This window comes from Rosa rugosa, chromosome 1 (assembly GCF_958449725.1).
Source record: "Rosa rugosa chromosome 1, drRosRugo1.1, whole genome shotgun sequence".
Lineage (NCBI taxonomy): Eukaryota > Viridiplantae > Streptophyta > Magnoliopsida > Rosales > Rosaceae > Rosa > Rosa rugosa.
The window spans coordinates 4,822,575-4,841,278 of NC_084820.1; the positions used below are offsets into that span (position 1 = coordinate 4,822,575).

General features: G+C 38.1%; 2 protein-coding genes and 1 pseudogene across 2 annotated transcripts; 1 reads left to right on the forward strand and 2 right to left on the reverse strand.

Annotated features, from left to right (window-relative positions):
• Positions 1 to 500: 500 nt before the first annotated feature.
• On the reverse strand, positions 501 to 4,332 carry LOC133730696 (pentatricopeptide repeat-containing protein At3g21470-like; annotated as a pseudogene).
• A 1,436-nt stretch (positions 4,333 to 5,768) lies between these two features.
• Positions 5,769 to 10,545, forward strand: LOC133711880 (protein unc-13 homolog). Its single transcript, XM_062137961.1, has 5 exons — positions 5,769 to 6,902; positions 7,339 to 8,205; positions 8,347 to 8,802; positions 8,961 to 9,150; positions 9,244 to 10,545. Exons 1-5 carry the CDS (start codon positions 6,381 to 6,383, stop codon positions 10,176 to 10,178), a joined length of 2,970 nt encoding a protein of 989 aa, XP_061993945.1. The 5' UTR covers positions 5,769 to 6,380; the 3' UTR covers positions 10,179 to 10,545.
• A 652-nt stretch (positions 10,546 to 11,197) lies between these two features.
• On the reverse strand, positions 11,198 to 18,443 carry LOC133711888 (dolichyl-diphosphooligosaccharide--protein glycosyltransferase subunit STT3A). The gene is made up of 23 exons (XM_062137967.1): positions 18,222 to 18,443; positions 17,882 to 17,944; positions 17,656 to 17,711; positions 17,483 to 17,554; positions 17,232 to 17,337; positions 17,097 to 17,147; positions 16,440 to 16,535; positions 16,168 to 16,227; positions 15,961 to 16,074; positions 15,591 to 15,677; positions 15,178 to 15,281; positions 14,988 to 15,083; positions 14,399 to 14,519; positions 14,161 to 14,241; positions 13,926 to 14,057; positions 13,605 to 13,835; positions 13,096 to 13,239; positions 12,705 to 12,891; positions 12,532 to 12,629; positions 12,283 to 12,362; positions 12,103 to 12,190; positions 11,544 to 11,633; positions 11,198 to 11,438 (listed from the first exon to the last, which is right to left on the reverse strand). The coding sequence occupies exons 1-23, from the start codon at positions 18,336 to 18,338 to the stop codon at positions 11,379 to 11,381; spliced, it is 2,334 nt and encodes a 777-aa protein (XP_061993951.1). The 5' UTR covers positions 18,339 to 18,443; the 3' UTR covers positions 11,198 to 11,378.
• Between the last annotated feature and the right edge of the window lie 261 nt (positions 18,444 to 18,704).

The following is an 18,704-nucleotide window of genomic DNA, read 5'->3' on the forward strand; positions in this document are numbered from 1 at the left end:
TAGAGGTAGATTATTGATAATTGCGTACTTCACTAAAATAGTATCGTCCCTGAAGTAAGGGGGAGTGTGAAACTTAATTTGCATTTTATTTTCTTTCTGTTTGATTTATTGGTGATTATTTTTGTTTGTAATTTGATTAGCATAGCCTAGCCACATTTCATGTGAACATATAAAAATTAAAAGACAATTTTTCTTTGAAGAGAAATAGTATTTGTACATTTTAAAATTAGAAAAATCTCAACTCCTAATGGTTTATGATATTGAGCTGTTTATGCCCAGTATCATAGGCCTGGGGCTTGCCAACACAATTATGGGTCACAATAACCTTATTTGGGCCACAAACAATTTCAGGTTGTGGGCTATTGTCCTCTCTTTCTTTGGGTGCTTTACACTCTAGAGCCACGCATACTGTCTTGTGTCTTGTTAAATAAAACCATGCCAATCTGCATCACATTGACTATACCTTTCAAATGTTGCTCTCCATTCTGCCGTGTCTTTTCTTACCAGTAGTCCTTGCAGGAGCAATTGCCGCTGGTGAAATGATGAAATCTTTTCGAATCTCTTTGGATGATAGGCCGTCCATTAACTTGACACACAAGCTAGCTTCATAAACTGATGGCAATCACCGCAAAACCAGAATGTTCTTTATGATTCTTATGGGAAACCCTCCATGAGGTCTTTTCGTTAACCCAAAAGCGAGAGCGAGTTTTTCACTGTACTAACAGATGGACTCAAATTTCTCCCTCTCCCCAATATTATGAAAAACGAGTTTTGTATTAGGTGTAAACCCAGCTTCCTGGAGTTTTGAACTCATTGTGTTCAATTATTCATAATTTTTTTCTGTTTCTGGATGAGTTCTATCTTCTGACACAAATTTGAGGACCTTGTTAATTTGAACTCATTACACACTGCATACATAAAAACGAGCTTTTATGCACTTACCGTTTCATCATCATCTAATTCCTCTCACTCTGTTAATTTGCACTCTTTATGCTTTTGAATCATTTAGGAATACTCTTCCACTCAAATAGGTAAATCATATCTTATTCGGCTTTTTTTGGTCCTTTCGTTGCAAGCAAAAGTAAGCAGTAGCTGTTTAAGCAGGGGAATCATAACAGTATTGGTGAACTAACCAAGAAAAGGCCGGCCTGTGGAACAAATTCTTTGAGGAAGGGCTTCTTGCATCTCTCTGTGGTATGAGATTTCAAAGTATTGATGATCGAAAGTATCAATGGCTTGTGCATTACTCAATTTTATGTCTTGTAATCTTATTCCTTCCCTTGGAGAATTCACATCTCCTGATCGAGCAATATAATTGTGGGAATAATTAAGTAGATGACCGTGACTCTAATAATGGACACAAGTAATCAAATATCGCAGCACTATTACAGTTGAAATTTATGCCAAACACAATGAGCTCCATACCGTTTCTGAAAGAAATGAACAACCAAATTTCATTTATAAACACATTACGAACACAAGCTAGCAACCGTAAACATTAGTGACACAAACGACTATACAAACCCAATTAAACCAGAAAAAATGACTTGCAAAACAAAATCATTTCATTATTTCAATGAAGGATCAAGTTTGATGGGAGCAATCTTGGGAGAGAAGCTAGGGTAATCCTCCTGGTTGCTTCTCATCATCTATCTACACAGAATTTCCTAGTTAGAATCGGAATGCACCCGCCACAACATTTATGGCATGGACCAAGCATGCATCCTGTAGCCCAAATAATATTATAAGTTTCACGAACTAATATGAATATCTTAATACATGCTGAACAAAAGTTAATTAGGTTAATTAGTATATAACATAACCAGAAGGTCCTTGATCATCAACACTCGGTGAAGACTCAAATGTTCTCTGCCCGAGTGCGCAACTAGGCGACGGAGCTTTGCTCAAATGGAGGGTGGTGGTAACTGATCGAGGTGGTGCAAAATCAGAGGAAAACAGAGGTGAATAGTATAAACACAGGAAATGAGGGTAGTTTGCATTTGTTGAGCATCGTGGTGGCCATTGATTGGTGTTTTGGAGTACGTGAATGTATGAAAGAGAGAAGAGGGCACAAGGCAAGCAAGCAGTACGTGAAAGATTGAGGGTTTGATTTGGAGTGTAGCTTGGGGATTCTGGAAATGCGAGTTGTATGGTGATAGAACCAGGACAGCAAAAATAGGTAAAACAGAGAGAGGAGAAATAATAAACTTCAGATCATTTCATTCATGCCCAGCATGGAGATCAGTTACAATTATACAGGACCAAAACATTGTATCCCATTCTGCTAGTGTGTGACACGTGGTTAGGACCACAACAGATTGTCATCTAGCTAAATTAGGCTGGGATACATACTTGTTTGCAAGACTCTTTGGGTTGCAGCTGGTACTGGATTTGCAGAAGAGATTAGTTTGGTGAGGAGTTGGTCTTAACATATGGAGTACTACACACACGCTGCCGAAGAACATAACTTCTCATAATTAACTTTGATTATGGATACAGACGAAAATTGGATACAGCGAAAAGTTTTGCATTGATCTCAAATTGGTGGAAGTTGGAGAGAAGAAAAATTGTTTATGGGGATTTGAACATGATCATTCATGTGTTTTGTTTTGTGTTTTCAGCTTCTGGAAAAAGACTACAAGGCCTAGCTGCTATGGAAGTTGGGGGTGAGAGAGGACGAGTTGTCTCCCACTATTGACTTGTGATGCAGTACTGTGTTGTTCTCTTGTGCTTTTGAGTTTTGACTGAGACTTCGCTGCTGTGTTTGGGCAATCTGATTGGCGCCAAAGGTTGGTACATGAAACTAGGGAATCTAGGTCTGGTAGGCATCACATCACAATGTCATTAGGTAAGTGAAAGAAGAGACTGTCCGGAGACCATTTCGGCATTTCATACGGACCATACTTCTCTGAAAATGTGGAAAGAAAGAATTGAGAAAATTGTCAAGTTCTGACACCGTCACACCAACCAATTGAAATATTAGGATGCAAAAATTAGTTTCAATTTTTCTCATTATCATTCAAATTTTAAGGTGAGTCCAGTACTGTTTGGTCTAGTGACATAAGTCTCTCTTTTGTAAGTAGGAGATCGTGAGTTCGACTCACAATAGACTAGTTATTGTATTTGATAAAAAAAAATATCTGTAAGGTGAAATTAAGAAAATTTCAGTAGTTTCGCAAAGATTTAATTTGCTGAGAGCCTCAGATGCATGAGAACATGCAGTGTTGGTTTGTTTGGTTGCGAGACATAAAAGAGTTTTATTCATCTTAATTTGTTTCTTTCACATTCTAGCTATGTGAAGCCTTTGCATAAGATTATTTATTTTTCTAGTTCTAATTTCTTTTAGCACGTTCTCATAGAAGTCCAAGGCCTCTAGATCTTGCCCATTTTGTGCACAACCGGTAGTCTTAGCTAGCATTCCAAGAAACCACACTCTGGGAGGGCATCGTTTTGAAAACCATCCAAGCATCCGCAGTAAGTCCACATTTTGTATACATGTCAAAGAGAGCAGTAGACACGAGCGAATTATCATCAATTCCCATATGAACTGCCTTTCCATGAACAACCTGGCCATGATACAGCGATGATGATCTGAGATTTTCCCGATAACATGTCACTCAACAATGCCAAAGCATCCTCTTACCGACCATTCTGTGCATAACCTACTATCATTGTTGTCCAACAAGTCTTATATATCCTTCCCTCTAATTTCATCAAATGTGTTCCTTGCTTCAACTATAAATCCACATTGGAAGTAAGCTCTGAGAACATGTGACAGCACAACCTGGTCGATCATGCTTCAACCCGAATAATTGCATTTCACGAAACAGATCAATGCATTCTCAGGCTGCCCAATTTTAAGATACCCCGAAATCATCATGTTCTATGCATGACAACATAATATTCTTGTTAACCAATGCGACAATCAACCATTGAGACACATGAATGTCATCATACTTGGCATACATATCGATCAATGCATTCCAAAGAGAAACATTAATTCTCTCCCAACTTACCAACAACTCTACCATGAATTTTCTTCCCCAGCCTAGAATCCATCAATAACTTGGGGCAAACTTGTAACGTAACTAACGAACGTATACTCTCTGAGGAGTGAAGGCTCAAAAGCCCTTCTTGCATTTTCACAAAAACTTCAAACGCCTTGCTCCAACACCCATTTGCAGCCGTACCCGCAATCACCGTATTGTAAAAGACCAAATCTCGAGAACGCATTCGATCAAAGATTGCCCCCAATTCCTCAACAGTCCCAGATTTTGAATAGGCAGAAAGCATGGTTTCCAACTTCCAAGAGTAAGCATGTTTCTTACACATTTTATCAATGGGCCAGGTTTTGTGCGTGACCAAGTTCCCCAAATTTGGTGCAGGATCCAATTATGGAGGAAGGTCAAAAGTCTTGGTGGGATTAAACAAGTGAAGGTCCATGCGAGAACCTCCTTACTTGCGTAACATTGTTGCCTTGAAAGCATTGGAGCACGAGTCTAGTGGAGGTCTCAGCAGTGGCGCAGCCGCTGGAGTACGAGAAGTCTATGGCGTCACAAAGCTTGAGCTTAGTGACCCTTAGTAGCAGCTTTCATAGTTCTCGCTTTGAATTTGAATTATAGTTTCTCTGTTATAAGGGTCTCACTCAAACTACATGTCGCTAAATAATGAACACAACAACAAAAATAAGTAATCAAGCTAAAGTATGTTCGTGTTCATGTGAAGACAATTATTATAGTTTTATCACGAATATTACTTGAACTATACGCAAACTGAATAATCACGTTTATGTTATTATAAATTCAGAAGTTACCTAACAAAGTTTCAGTATTTTCACCTTTACCAATATGATTCTTAGATTCAAGACTTTTGACCATTTCCTAGTACCATTTGCTGGGTATGAATCTATCTAATTGACTGGCTTAACGCGTAAGCAGTGGTCTCAATTGTCCAAGGGCAATTGCAAAAGGTGATAACAACATCTACATAAACAATGGCATAAATACAATCATACAAATCCAACAATGTTTCTGTTAGGTGAAGAGTAATCCAAGCAATACGAAAGGAAAGCTTATTGACTTGAAAAGGAAAAAGGGTGCCAAATGGAAGAGATGCTCAAACTACTATTTACATATTCAGCCAAATGCTACTAATGCAGGCCTTGTGTCCCATAGGGTTCTCTAGCTTCTGATGGTGGTCTTAATAATAGATTAATAATTTACTAGCTAGAGAGAAAATAACAAATTTATGCTAATATTTCCTCTAGTTCTTTGTACCTCAATTTTGGTAGATATAAAGCGATGCTTCATGCTTGTGAGTTGTGACAACAGATGCTGAGCTAAAAGGAATAAAGAGGTGTCAATCCATGAGGTTGAAAAGTTGGAAATTTATATAGAAAATTCCTTGGTGGGTTACATTTCATTTTCTTTGGTTGAAATATAGGTGAGGTTGGAATTGAGATGTGAATACATATGGAAAAAGTTACATTAAAGCATTCAACTTTTTTGGCTGTGAACTATACCTAACCTCTCCAACATTTAAAGCAGATATTCACTTCAGTTTTTCAGATTTCCATTTAGAACCCAGATTTTCTTTCCTGATGTACTCCATATTCTGGTCATGGATAAGAATCATTAGACCATTACCAGACTTGTTTTAAGCTCATAAGGACAAAACTAGCACAACCTGGGAAGCTGGAAGTGGAAACTGATTGTCTGATTTGGAACTAAATCCAGGAAACAACACCCAAGTGTCTATGTTCCCCCCACCCAATATTCGGTTCTGTGGGCTCAGCCAAGTACATAAACAAATCGGGTGCTCCATTCTTTCTTAAACTTCAACCTCTAGAGTTCACTGCAAAAAATCAGATCAAGCAGATTAGATGAAGATGAAGTATGATGGTGACAAAGAGACCCGTTCATCTTAATTCCAAGACTCGGACTCAGTAAGCTACTATCAGAAACAAATTGACATGGTCTTTCCTAGACATGGTGACAAGTTTGACATTCATATACACCATAATAAATACCATATGTTACAAATTGACATGGTCTTTCCTAGACATGGTGCTCCCCTGATGACTGTTACACATTCTATTCTTTTTTTTTCTTTTTTTTTAAATTTCAAAAGAGTCCTAATTTTCTTCTCTCTCCAAAATCCCATCTTCCCCCAAAATCCAAAATCCAAAATCCCATCAAACAAACAAAGTGGGGATTTCTCAAATTCAGTGCCTTTTTTTTGTTCTAACATATCAATCACACTCCAAAAACTTGATCATCACAATCATGGCTTCCTTCAAAGTCAAGCAAGAATAACCCACCACCCAAAACCAAAAAGCTGTCCCCACTGACCCAAACTCTCTTCCTTTTTTGTTTCCCAGAATGGCCCAGATTATCAGAGACAGAGTTTTCGGCTCCTTTGGTGGTTCCAGACGACACAGCAGAGTCCCTATTCCAATTCCAATTCCAGAACCAGAACCAGAACCCGAACGCGTCGTCATGCCCGTTTACCCGGTCGAAGACCTGCCCAACCCGTTTGGGGACTTGGGCCCGCATCTCTCCGACTCGGACCTCCGAGAAACCGTCTACGAGATCCTAGTCGGAGCCTGCCGGAGCTCCGGCCCGAAACCGCTCACCTACACCCCGCAGTCGGAGAAGATCACCGTAGACCGGAATTCCCAGTCTTCTTCTTCTTCTTCTTCCTCGCTGTCGTCACTTCAGAGGTCGCTGACGTCATCGGCGAAGAAGGCTCTGGGTTTGAAGCAAACGGCGTCGTCTAAGAGGCTCGGTGGGAGTAGTAAACGGTCCGGGTCGGTTTTTGAGCTCATGCGGGTCCAGATGAGGGTTTCGGAGCAGACCGATACCCGAATCAGGAGAGCCCTTCTCAGAGTTGCTGCTGGTCAGGTCAGTAGTAGTGATTTCTTCATTTTCAATATTTGTGATAGTTACTCTAATATTTTATAGATTTACAAGGAAATAAATCAAGGAAAATCGAATTGTGAATCAAAAATCTGACACTTTTTTTTTTTTTTTTATGTTTAGTGTTTGAGGAATCACAAAGTTTAGTAAAATTTGTTATTTCATAACTATTCACTTTTTAGCTACTGTAAATTTTTCGGCATTTCTGATGAAGCTTGTCTTGTTTCTTAGTAATGCTTGGATTCTGTTTACTGGGATATAACTGAATCACTTTTTAGAAGTTTGTCGTATTTCTTAGTAATGCTTGGATTGTGTTAACTGGGATGTGGGAATGTGAATTAGGTTGTTGAAATGCATGGTTTTAGCTGTGTGTGTTATTGTAATCCAGACTGTTTGATGTGTTTGGGATTTATTATATCAGCTCGGACGAAAGATAGAGAGCATGGTTTTGCCTCTGGAGCTGTTACAGCATTTCAGGTCGTTAGATTTTGCGAATCAGCAGGAGTATGAAGCTTGGCAGAGGAGGAATTTGAAGGTTCTTGAAGTGGGACTTATGGTGTATCCTCATATGCCGTTGGATAGAAAAGACACCGCTCCTCAACAGCTCCGGAAGATTATACGTGGGGCCTTGGAGAAACCCATGGAAACTGGAAAGAACACCGAGACAATGCAAGTTCTCCGCAGTCTTGTTATGTCTCTTGCCTGCAGATCGTTTGATGGTACTGTTTCCGACACATGCCACTGGGCAGATGGGTTTCCGTTGAATCTCAGGCTCTACCAAAAGCTCCTGGAATCATGTTTTGACCTGAATGAAGAAACTTCTATTATTGAAGAGCTTGATGAGGTTTTAGAAGTCATGAAGAAGACCTGGGTAGTCCTTGGAATAAACCAAATTCTGCATAATCTGTGTTTTGCATGGGTTTTATTTCATCGATATGTTACAACTGGCCAAGTGGATAATGACCTGCTGTTTGCAGCCAATAACCTCTTGGCGGAAGTTCAGCAAGATGCCAATGCCACAAAAGATCCATCTTATTTGAAGATCGTAAGTTCAACATTGAATGCAATACTGGGTTGGACTGAGAGAAGGCTTCTTGCCTACCGTGATGTTTTCAACACTGGCAATATTGAGTCGATGCAAAACATTGTCTCCCTGGGGGTATTATCAGCAAAAGTACTAGTAGAGGATATCTCTCACGAGTATCGTAGGAAGAGAAAAGAAGTTGATGTGGCACGTGACAGGGTTGACACCTACATAAGATCATCAATACGCACCGCTTTTGCTCAGGCAAGTTCTCATATTTCTGCAGCAATTATACTAAATGCTGTAATGTGTATTATGCTTGGAATTATATTACCAAGCTTCCTTGTCTTTCCTTCTTTGCTCTAAAATATATTGCTCAACATTCTGTATAATTTCTTATGGCAGAAACTGGAAAAAGTGGGCTCCAACAAGCGCCTGTCAAAGAGCCAAAAGAATCGTATTCCTACCTTGTCCGTCCTTGCAACAGAAGTTAGCGAACTGGCCTTTAGTGAGAAAGATATATTTGGTCCAGTGTTGAAGAGATGGCACCCTTTTGCAACAGGTGTTGCTATGGCTACGCTGCATTCTTGCTATGGAGACAAGCTCAAGCAATTTGTGGATGGTATCAGTGAGTTGACTCCTGATACTGTACAAGTACTAAAAGCTGCTGACAAATTGGAGAAAGATCTTGTGCAGATTGCTGTCGAAGATTCAGTAGATAGTGAGGATGGCGGGAAATCCATCATACAGGAGATGCCTCCTTTCGAGGCTGAAGCTGTAATGGCTGAGCTCGCGAAGGCTTGGATAAGGACAAGATTGGACAGGCTGAAGGAATGGGTTGACAGAAATCTGCAACTAGAGGTATGAATTTTCTGTCTCGACCAACAACAAGAAGACACTGTGCTGAAGTTTCCTCTGGTGCACTGTGTCCCACTGTGATGGTTTAGTCAAGTTTCAGTTGCCCAACTTGAGACTATTACACGCTTCATGGATCTGATGTTGTGAACTTTATTCTGCAGGTCTGGAATCCACAAGCGAACAAAGAACGCTTTGCTCCTTCTGCCATTGAAGTTTTACGCATTGTAGATGAAACATTGGAAGCATTCTTTATGTTGCCTATACCAATGCATCCTGGCTTGATTCCAGAATTGAAGACTGGTCTTGATAGATGTCTTCAATACTATGTATCGAAGGCCAAGACTGGCTGTGGTATAGATCTTATTTTCAAAGCTTGCTCTCGTGCATTGAATTTGAAGTTTTCAATCTCCATTATAACCACCACTTCTCTTGTGATCTGTGCAGGAACCCGAATTACCTTCATTCCCACTATGCCTGCTTTGACTAGATGTTCAGCGGGATCAAAATTTCATGGTGTATTCAAGAAGAAGGAAAGGTCACATATAAACCAGAGGAGGAAATCTCAGGTTGGAAGTACAAATGGGGATGGTTCGTTTGGGATTCCGCAACTTTGTGTTCGCATTAATACTCTGCAGCGTATTCGAATGGAGTTGGGAGTTTTTGAGAAGAGGATTGTTGCTCATCTTGGGAACTTGGAATCCACTCAAAAGGGAGATTTTGCAAATGGGATGGGCAAAATGTTTGAGCTGTCAGCATCTGATTGTTTAGAAGGGATCCAACAACTTTGTGAGGCAACAGCTTACAAGGTTGTTTTCCATGAACTAAGTCATGTTCTTTGGGATGGCTTGTATAATGTGGATGCTCCCTCATGTAGAATTGAGCCTTTTCTTCAGGAACTCGAGCAATTTTTGGAGATTATCTCGTCAACAGTTCACGACAGAGTTAGAACGCGTCTTATTACGGATGTCATGAAAGCTTCTTTTGACGGGTTCTTGTTGGTTTTGCTAGCTGGAGGCCCTTCCCGCAGTTTCACACTGAGAGATTCTAACATAATAGAGGAGGATTTTAAATTTCTGACTGATTTGTTCTGGTCAAACGGGGATGGATTACCAGCTGATTTAATAGCTAAGTTGTCAACCACTGTTAAGGACATCCTTCCTCTCTACCGTACTGATACTGATAGCCTTATTGAAAAGTTCAAGCGCGCGACTCTGGAGAACTATGGCTCGTCTGCGAAGTCCCACCTGCCATTGCCTCCAACTTCCAATGAGTGGAATTCCAATGACCCAAATACACTTCTACGTGTCTTATGTCATAGGAATGATGAGACTGCAGCCAAGTTTCTGAAGAAGACTTACAACTTGCCTACAAAGCTGTAACAACTGTGGTGATGAATGACAACAACTGAATGCAACTAGGGTCATTTCGGTCTTGCTTATTACGACATCACCCCTCAACAGCTCCGGAGATGATCTTGTTTTGTCAGAAGAGCTATTCAATTGGAGGCATAATATTCACATGTATAGTGTATTTATTGACCACAAGTAACATATGCTTGTTGTTCAGAGCTTAGTTAGTCAGGAAGTTCAAGGGAGCAGTGGACTTCCTTCTTAATGCAGAGGATTCAATAAGGCTTGGAATTTGTAATCTTCAAGGGTCGGCGAGTATTTACTACTATTCTTTGTTCTGTTGTGTTCATAATAATGCACTTGACGGAATGTGGTGAGGTCATTCAGCTTTCTTCTACATTGAATCCAATTATTGTCGGTGGCACTTTCCGGCACAGAAAAACTGATCGAACTGCATTCTTGCGAAATTTGTTGTATTTTGAACATGTACATAAAAAACAGGGAAATTTTCCGAGAACAATTGGAGCATTTCAGTCAACCAAATTACGAACCTCATTTTATAACCCCATGGTACAAATTTTCACATAATCAAGCAGGTCATGTTACATACGGTTATCGCCATATTTTGAAGATGAAACGAAAATACTCCAATCGGATTATTAATTTAATCATTAGTACAAATATGACGAAAAAAAATTTCGTCGGCAAATTTTTTTGAGATCCGTAAGGAACTGGAAAAGAATTGAATCAAGTTCCCTATGTCTCAGATTTTGAAGAACTAATTTTACTTGGCTGATAATTCTATAGACCAGTTGTACGGAGCTTAAATTTGGTACGTAGCATTTTTAGGTAAACAGTAAGTATCATACCAAGATTACTTTGCATTATTTGGAAAAAGGCACCATTATACTCTGAAGCTAGGATGCTATGGCATGCGCTGAGTTTTTAATGTGACTAGTCAAAACTCAAAAAGATGCTTTCATTTGAACTACCAAGGTTTTTTTTTTTTTGATACATAACAAATGGTTTTTTGCAGAGTCCTTTCCAACTAACACTGTAAAAGATTATGCTCTAAAAGAGTACAAGAAAAAAATCATCTAAAGCGTCGCAAAATTTTTTGTCATTTGAATTTCGTTAAGAAAAGCCACTATGCTTTCTCAGCCTCTAGAGGCCCTCGCTTTTTGTATACATATGAAGTTACAGATAATATGAGCTAGAAATAAATGACTTTCAGTTCCACGGATTCTTTTTAGTCCCACTTCTTTTTCCGCTAATCGTTGAGGTTGATTTCTGCCAAGACAGCAAGCATTAATATTTTCCTATCACAGCAAATAATGATCGAAACAATAACAATGGCCAAACAGAATACTGAGGAACTGCGATGATGAAACGTACCGATTTTGATTTTTTAGTCTTTCCTCGGACACGGTTCTTTGGCGGTTTTAGTTTGTATATCCGAACCATCCAATGGTGAGTTGTAAATACCTAAATAGATCAAAATCCAACACTTGATTAGAAGCTTAAATAATAAAGGTAAGGAGATAGATACTGTGGGCTCGCTTTATTCAAGCTCATCAAGAAACATTTCACACCGAAACAAAACGGATTCAATGAAAGAGAAACAGGTGAATCTAATCTATTATTGTTGTCTTTTCTTTTATCAAGCTAATTGATTCTTGTATTACTTAAATATATTGGAAAAGTATTTTATATGAGATATGTTCTGCACCTAGCATCAAACTAAAGGTTTAGACAATCTGACCTCATCAAGAAACATTTCACACCGAAACAAAACGGATTCAATGAAAGAGAAACAGGTGAATCTAATCTATTATTGTTGTCTTTTCTTTTATCAAGCTAATTGATTCTTGTATTACTTAAATATATTGGAAAAGTATTTTATATGAGATATGTTCTGCACCTAGCATCAAACTAAAGGTTTAGACAATCTGACCTCTTCAAAATGGGTAAGTTTGAAATACTTCTTTCCAATTTCTGTTCGCCTCACCCTATCAAAGCCTTTACCATCCGTGTCCACAAACCTGCAGTAAGAAGACGAGATGCAATATATTACCAACAGCGGGAACAAATAAAACTCCAGAAATAAAGAAAAAAATTTAGGCATTATACAGACCTGTAATAAGAGAGCTTGTACATGAGACAATTTAGCATGGTGGGGGTGGCCTGATTGTCAATCCGATACTGACCATCTCTCTTGTGGAGGAAAGACAAGATAAAAACATGGTTAATGACTATTGAAAACACTATTAACTGAAAGTCTTCCCAAAAAACTGAAGAATTATATAAAATAAAATTAATCCACAGCCATTCAATTACCCCACAAAAGGGGAAATAAAGGACACCAGTTAAGGGAATAACTCACTAAGTAATCGGGTTCCTTGATATGAGGAAATACACCACCTCCGATACGGACCATCCACAGGAATTTATTAATATCATCACTGGGGTAGCCAACAAGACCTGATAAGTAAATTCATACATCAGACTAAAGTTCCACTTTCTTTGTAAGATTTCAGCATGGAAAAAGAAGCCAACCTCCAAATACAACGAGGACATATTTTACATCCAACGAGTTGAAAATTTCCCAAGCAGCCTTTTCTGGAGAAGACATGGCAGTACCGACTGTTGCAATATGAGTGTTGTTCCAGGTATTATTGTCAACGATGACAGTGCGGTTAGCCATGGCAGTGGTTTGGTACCCATAATCCCACCAAGATGCAACCTGCCAAAGGAAAATAGAAAGAATAAATATTGGTTCATTTGAAAAGGAAAGGGATACATTTAGTTATATTCCTATTCTCCCTCGATAAATAAATGAGGTTCAGAATGGTGAGTAGGCTTGAATTATTAGCAGATCCCAGTCTGTTAAAAATCAAAATGAGATACTAATCATACTAGGGAAAAGAATTCATGGCGAGAAACTCACTTTATCATCCACCTCAGTATTGTGGCTTAGCCATGCATAAGCCTCTCTAAAATCATCAAAAACATGGAGACCATCATGTGAATGAGATGTTAGAACAATGGATGGGGCTGAATACGCTTCTGCTGCTGCCCAGACACAATGAACCTACACAACAAACAATAACTCATCATCACAGGCCTTCATCAGAGGAGATCCAAAAGGAAAATAAAAAGTTGCTTCTATAAGAAAATCATAAGTTCATTTGGATATAAAGGGCTTCTGTTTTAGATATTTTCTTCACTTTTATACAGGTCCTCCACTTGATAATATTATACACCATTGAAACTATAATTTGAAAATAATAAATGTATGAAATTAAAGGTAAGAAGGATGTACGAGTTCAAACACCATAACATATTATTACCAAAGAAATTTGAAAAAACCGTACTAGTGCGGATAGAACTTTATGAATATCAGAATCAGAACTTATCTGATAACATATAAATAACGAATAAAGAAAATTACTATACCACATAGAAGGCACCCAGCAGCACAAGTAGAAAAATAGCAAGAACTGATCCCTCAAGAGGTAAAACCAGAAGCTTCTTTTCAATTCGAGCTTTGATAGAAGGCTTTTCTACAGGTTCTTTTTCCTTCTTCCTGTTCTTTCTTGAGGGTCTCTCCTTTAATGTCTCTCCACTTTTATCGGTCTTAGGCACTTCATTCAGTGGCACAGTGCTATCAGAACTGGTCTCCTCTGCCTTAATGTCCAAAAGAAAAAATTTAAGGCTAGTCTATATGAAGCAAAGTTGAACTAATATCAACCAATAACATAAAGAATGCATGCTTACCTTAACTGGTGAAATTCCTTGTAAACCAGGTAACTGAAACTTAATTGATCGTGTAAAAACTTCAAAAGCTTCAGAAAGAGCAATTCCAGAGGTAATGCATGCTGCTGGAGCAAGTACCAACATAAGACGCACCTGTAATATTACCAAAAATTATTATTTCACATGGATTAGCATGAAAGCTAGAAGAAAAACAAATTACACTTCACTATTTCAAATTACCCACAGAAGTTCTTACCATAACTCCAGAGAAATAAACTGATGTTACAATATAAAGGATGACAAAAGAGCTCGCATCCGATAAGGGTGAAAAGCATGCCTAACAACAGATATGAACCATTAAAACAGCAGTTAGAACGTGGAAAACATAGGAAACTGTACAAAAAAGAAAACTAAAGTAACTTGGGAACTAAAAGGATAAATATAATAACTAAGAAATTAAAAAGAAAAACACGGTTTGAAGATTGGAATCTTACAATTATGCCAGCTGGAACTAAGAATGCCAACACATTAATGTCCATAAAGTATGAGGGCCAAGTAGGAGGTTGATGCTCACTAACACTAGCAATAATTGGTATGTACTTGCTTGCATAGGTTCTGAAAAGAAAAAAGTTTGTACATGTAAACAAATAGATTCGAGAAGTTTACGCCTAAGCACAATAACATGAATTATCTCAAGTTACAAAATATAGACAGTTTCTAGCATCCCAAAGTTAGAACAATGGGGACAAGGAGATAGAGAAATAGAGACGGTGGTTAAAACAAAACAGTAATACGAAGTGATTTGACACAGATTGTTAGTAGTAAGACCACTTACTTTTTCCATGAGAGTCCATTAAAGTTTAGTAAATATGATACTATCATCTCATTCCCCAAATCACTAGGTATTCAAATTCAGGATTTATTTCCTGGGCCAGATTAGGCCCACGGAATCACAGAAGTAGACCAAAGCAAAATATTATACCCATAATGAAATGTCTGACTACAATCATGCGAGTTCATCCATAAGACCACAAGTTAGCAAAGAAGAACTCTTCCCACATAAATAGTGAATTATGAACTTACGGATCAAGTAGACTTAGACTTCGCCCACTCCACCCCTTCGTCGGGCTTGAAGCTACCAAAGCTACCAGTACTGCTATCACAGCACAGCATACTATCCTGAAAAATAAGTAACATGTGAGGCATGGGTATCAATTGTGTGTTCAACCATGAGAGCTAGAACAGGTTTAAATACAGAACAAGTCAAGCTTACACGCCAATAGATAGAACAAGTGTCACAGCAACTTTGAACATTTTAGGAGAAAGAACCCCTTTGATATAGTGCACAAATGCGACCACGTGTATAATAATAAAAACCTGCAGAAGAATATATACCAACAAGAAAATATGTTATCAAATAAACAATAGTAACATAGTACATGACATAATCAAATGCATATGATGTACAGTACAAGGAATCTTCTTTCTGCACCAAATGAAGAAAAAGGACAATGATTGTTCAACTCACTTCTAATGTTAGCTTTGAAGGTAGTCCTAACTAATTTCCATAATTAAGCACATATTGACTTCACTATCAAGTTGCTATTTTACACTTTTTTAGTAATTAGTCGATCAATGGTCAAGACAAGCTCCAGTATCAAAAATGAAAAGTTGGTAAACACTCACCAAGAAGGATGCAAAATGTTCCGATGTCATGACTGCATTAAATCCAACAACAGGCACCAAAGCAGCTAATAATGTGCCCAAGACAACCTGCATTGGAAAAGTTATGAGTTCAACAGGAAGCAAGAATGTCAATAGAGAGTATTAAAATAATGGTGCTTCCTTCAGTTCTCCTATGTAATCTTACTTCTTGCTCAAAATTAAACCTATGTTGGGAATAGTTTTATTAGCTTTTAAATCTCAAGAATGTAAGTATGAATTCTATATTTTTTCAAAAAAAGAAGAAGTATGAATTCTATACTTTCAAGGCTAACTGCATCTTTTGTTTTTTGTTTTCAATCACGCAAAAAGCTTCATAAGCAATTATACTTACAAGAGGAGCATAGGCAATGTACAGTCGTGATGAGTATCGACCAGTCACAATGCACATAAGCACATGCATTGGAATAAGATTGATAATAAATGTGTAGCCTCCCCAAGAGCAAACCTGAAACATTGAAACAAAATGCAGAGGAAATTGAATGCGACGGGAAATAGATTAAGCTTACAAAGGAACAAACAACTTTAAAAAAAAACTTACCATGTAAAAGTATGCTAGGGCATTAAGAGTTGCATAAAAGAGGGATCCTGTATTCAGTGTCTGCACATAAAGCATAATTTAGTCAGAAGAAATTCAAGCATGTTATAGAAAAATTCATTTATTCTGTGCCATCCATATATCCATGGGATACAAATTAAATGGTGAAACTACTCAACAGTCAAAAAATAAAATTCGTCTTTCAAAACAAAAGCTTTTTTAGATGTTAAAGATACCCCCAAAAAAGAAATAAAGTTGTCTTTGCAAAAGCTAACCTTTATATAGAGATAGAAGGTGAAGACCAAAGCAAAAATAGCCACAGCTTCATTGTCATAGCTTCCAGCTACAGACCGAGAAATATATGATGGGACCTGCAAACAAAAACATAAAAGGGCACAATGAAACAAGTGTATATATCGTTTACATATGTTGTACAGAATAATTTCAGTCATACAGTACAACATATCCATACAGAAGTAACAGCAAGAATTCTATGTCAACTATTGTTCCAACCAGATGAGAAAGCATACTATTCACAATGCATATTTGACACATTCACTGAGAATCTACAAGAGCTCTATGCAAAACTTTACAAAATTGGCTAGAACCCTATGTAAACTTGTCCCAGTTGTGACTGCAAATTTTACATTGAGAAATTTTTTAGATTTTCAAATTATGGCTAAGCAGAGCATAAGTGAGGATTGGGACAAAAGCTGTACGTTCTATTAGATTAAAAATCCAATAGTCTTTCTAGCCAGGTGAAGTGAATCTTGACATGATAGACATGGTTATAATGATCCCAAGAAATAGTTACTGGTTAATGCTGCAAATATGTTGCATTGACACCATTTTCAAATCTGTGGCACTCAGCACTAAATAAATAGTTAAATACATTAAACAATTTTTTTTACAGAAAACAGCGTATAATTTACCATTGCAATAAGAGCTGCAGCTGTTAGTCCAGCACCAGCGCCCTTAACTTCCTGAAAAATGGTAATTGAATATCAAATCCACAAATTGGATGAAATAACTAACTTCTAAGAAATAACTAAGGTCTGAATACGAACCCGAGTCAGAAGGTAAGCTGCCCAGGATGTGAAAGCAGAGAATATAGGTGCAGTAAACACACAAATAGTTTCCACAGAAAGAGGAATATTTAATGAATTCAACAACCTGATACAAGAGAGCAAACGTATCAAACTTTACAAACACAGGACTACAGTTTTTTTGTCTTTCCTTTTCTCCTTTTGGGTTGTGTAGAATTCATATCAAACTCAATCCATAAAGAAAAAGAGATCTATATAAATGTAATACTCACCACCATAGGGTTCCTGCTGTCAAGGTCAATCCAGGGTAAACAGTTCCACCAATCACACGACCAAGAGGATACCTTAAATAAAATATAAAACATGCATTAACTTTTATATTGCTGGATTATGTAATCCAGCTTGAAATATGGAGTTTGACACCAGAACAAGTAGAAGGAATTACCAGGTTCGATCATCAAACCAATTCCAAAAATCATATATTCCATTCTTTGTCAGAAACTGAAACCAACAAACAAGACTGTCATCTTCTATATAGCTTAGCATCACTGCAATATAATAAGATAAATCGATACACTATATGATAATAACTTTCTAGCTTTCAAGCAGACCTAATTCAATAAAAGGTCACTTGATGCCAAACCGATGTCAAATGAGAAAACGAAACCAACCTGAGTGACTCTGTAATTGAAATAAGGATCAAACTCGTGAATAACACTCTCGTACTTTATGACCTGCAGATTAATTTCCACAAAACAACAACACCGTGAGCATTACCAGTAAAACCACTGATAAATCACAATTCTAAATCTCCATTTCACAAAACTAAGTCAAAACGAATCACAAAACCGCTAAACACTACGATTCAAACGTTTAACAATCTACAATTACATGAAAACGAGAGCGAATAGAGTTTGTGCAATTGATGCATGGCAGCGATACCAGTAACATTGAATTTAATTAGTAATGAACGATAAGATCTAGAAAAAATTGAAGATCATAAAGGCTTACAGAGAAGAGACGGATCGAAAAAGCGAGAACGCCGATCAGGATGAGGATGAAGAAGGAGAGGACATTACCGAAAGCATTCCTCAAGGTTGTACCGTTGGAGGTCTCGGAGCCCTCCATTGACGACCGGAACGAGCTTCCGGGCTTTTCACAGAGAGAGAGAATTTCAGAGAAGACTGAGGTCTGAGAGGGTTTTGTAGGGCGAGACTGACTTTGGAGTAGGGGGGGAAGACTTTGCTCAGCTAAACACAGAGAGAGAAGTTGGTGTTAGGGGAAGTGGTCGAAACTAGCCCTGAGGTTTTTTTGAAATCACGGAATTATCCTCGTGTTTTAATACGTGGCTGTTTGTTATAGATAGCGAGGCGGGAGCAAGGCTCGTGATTGGTCTCGCACTACGCAGGTATGTCACGTGGCGTGATGTGGTACGACGAGGTCGGGAGGAGTTGGGACAAACAAAGCCAAATACTAGAATGTTAAGTGTGAGAG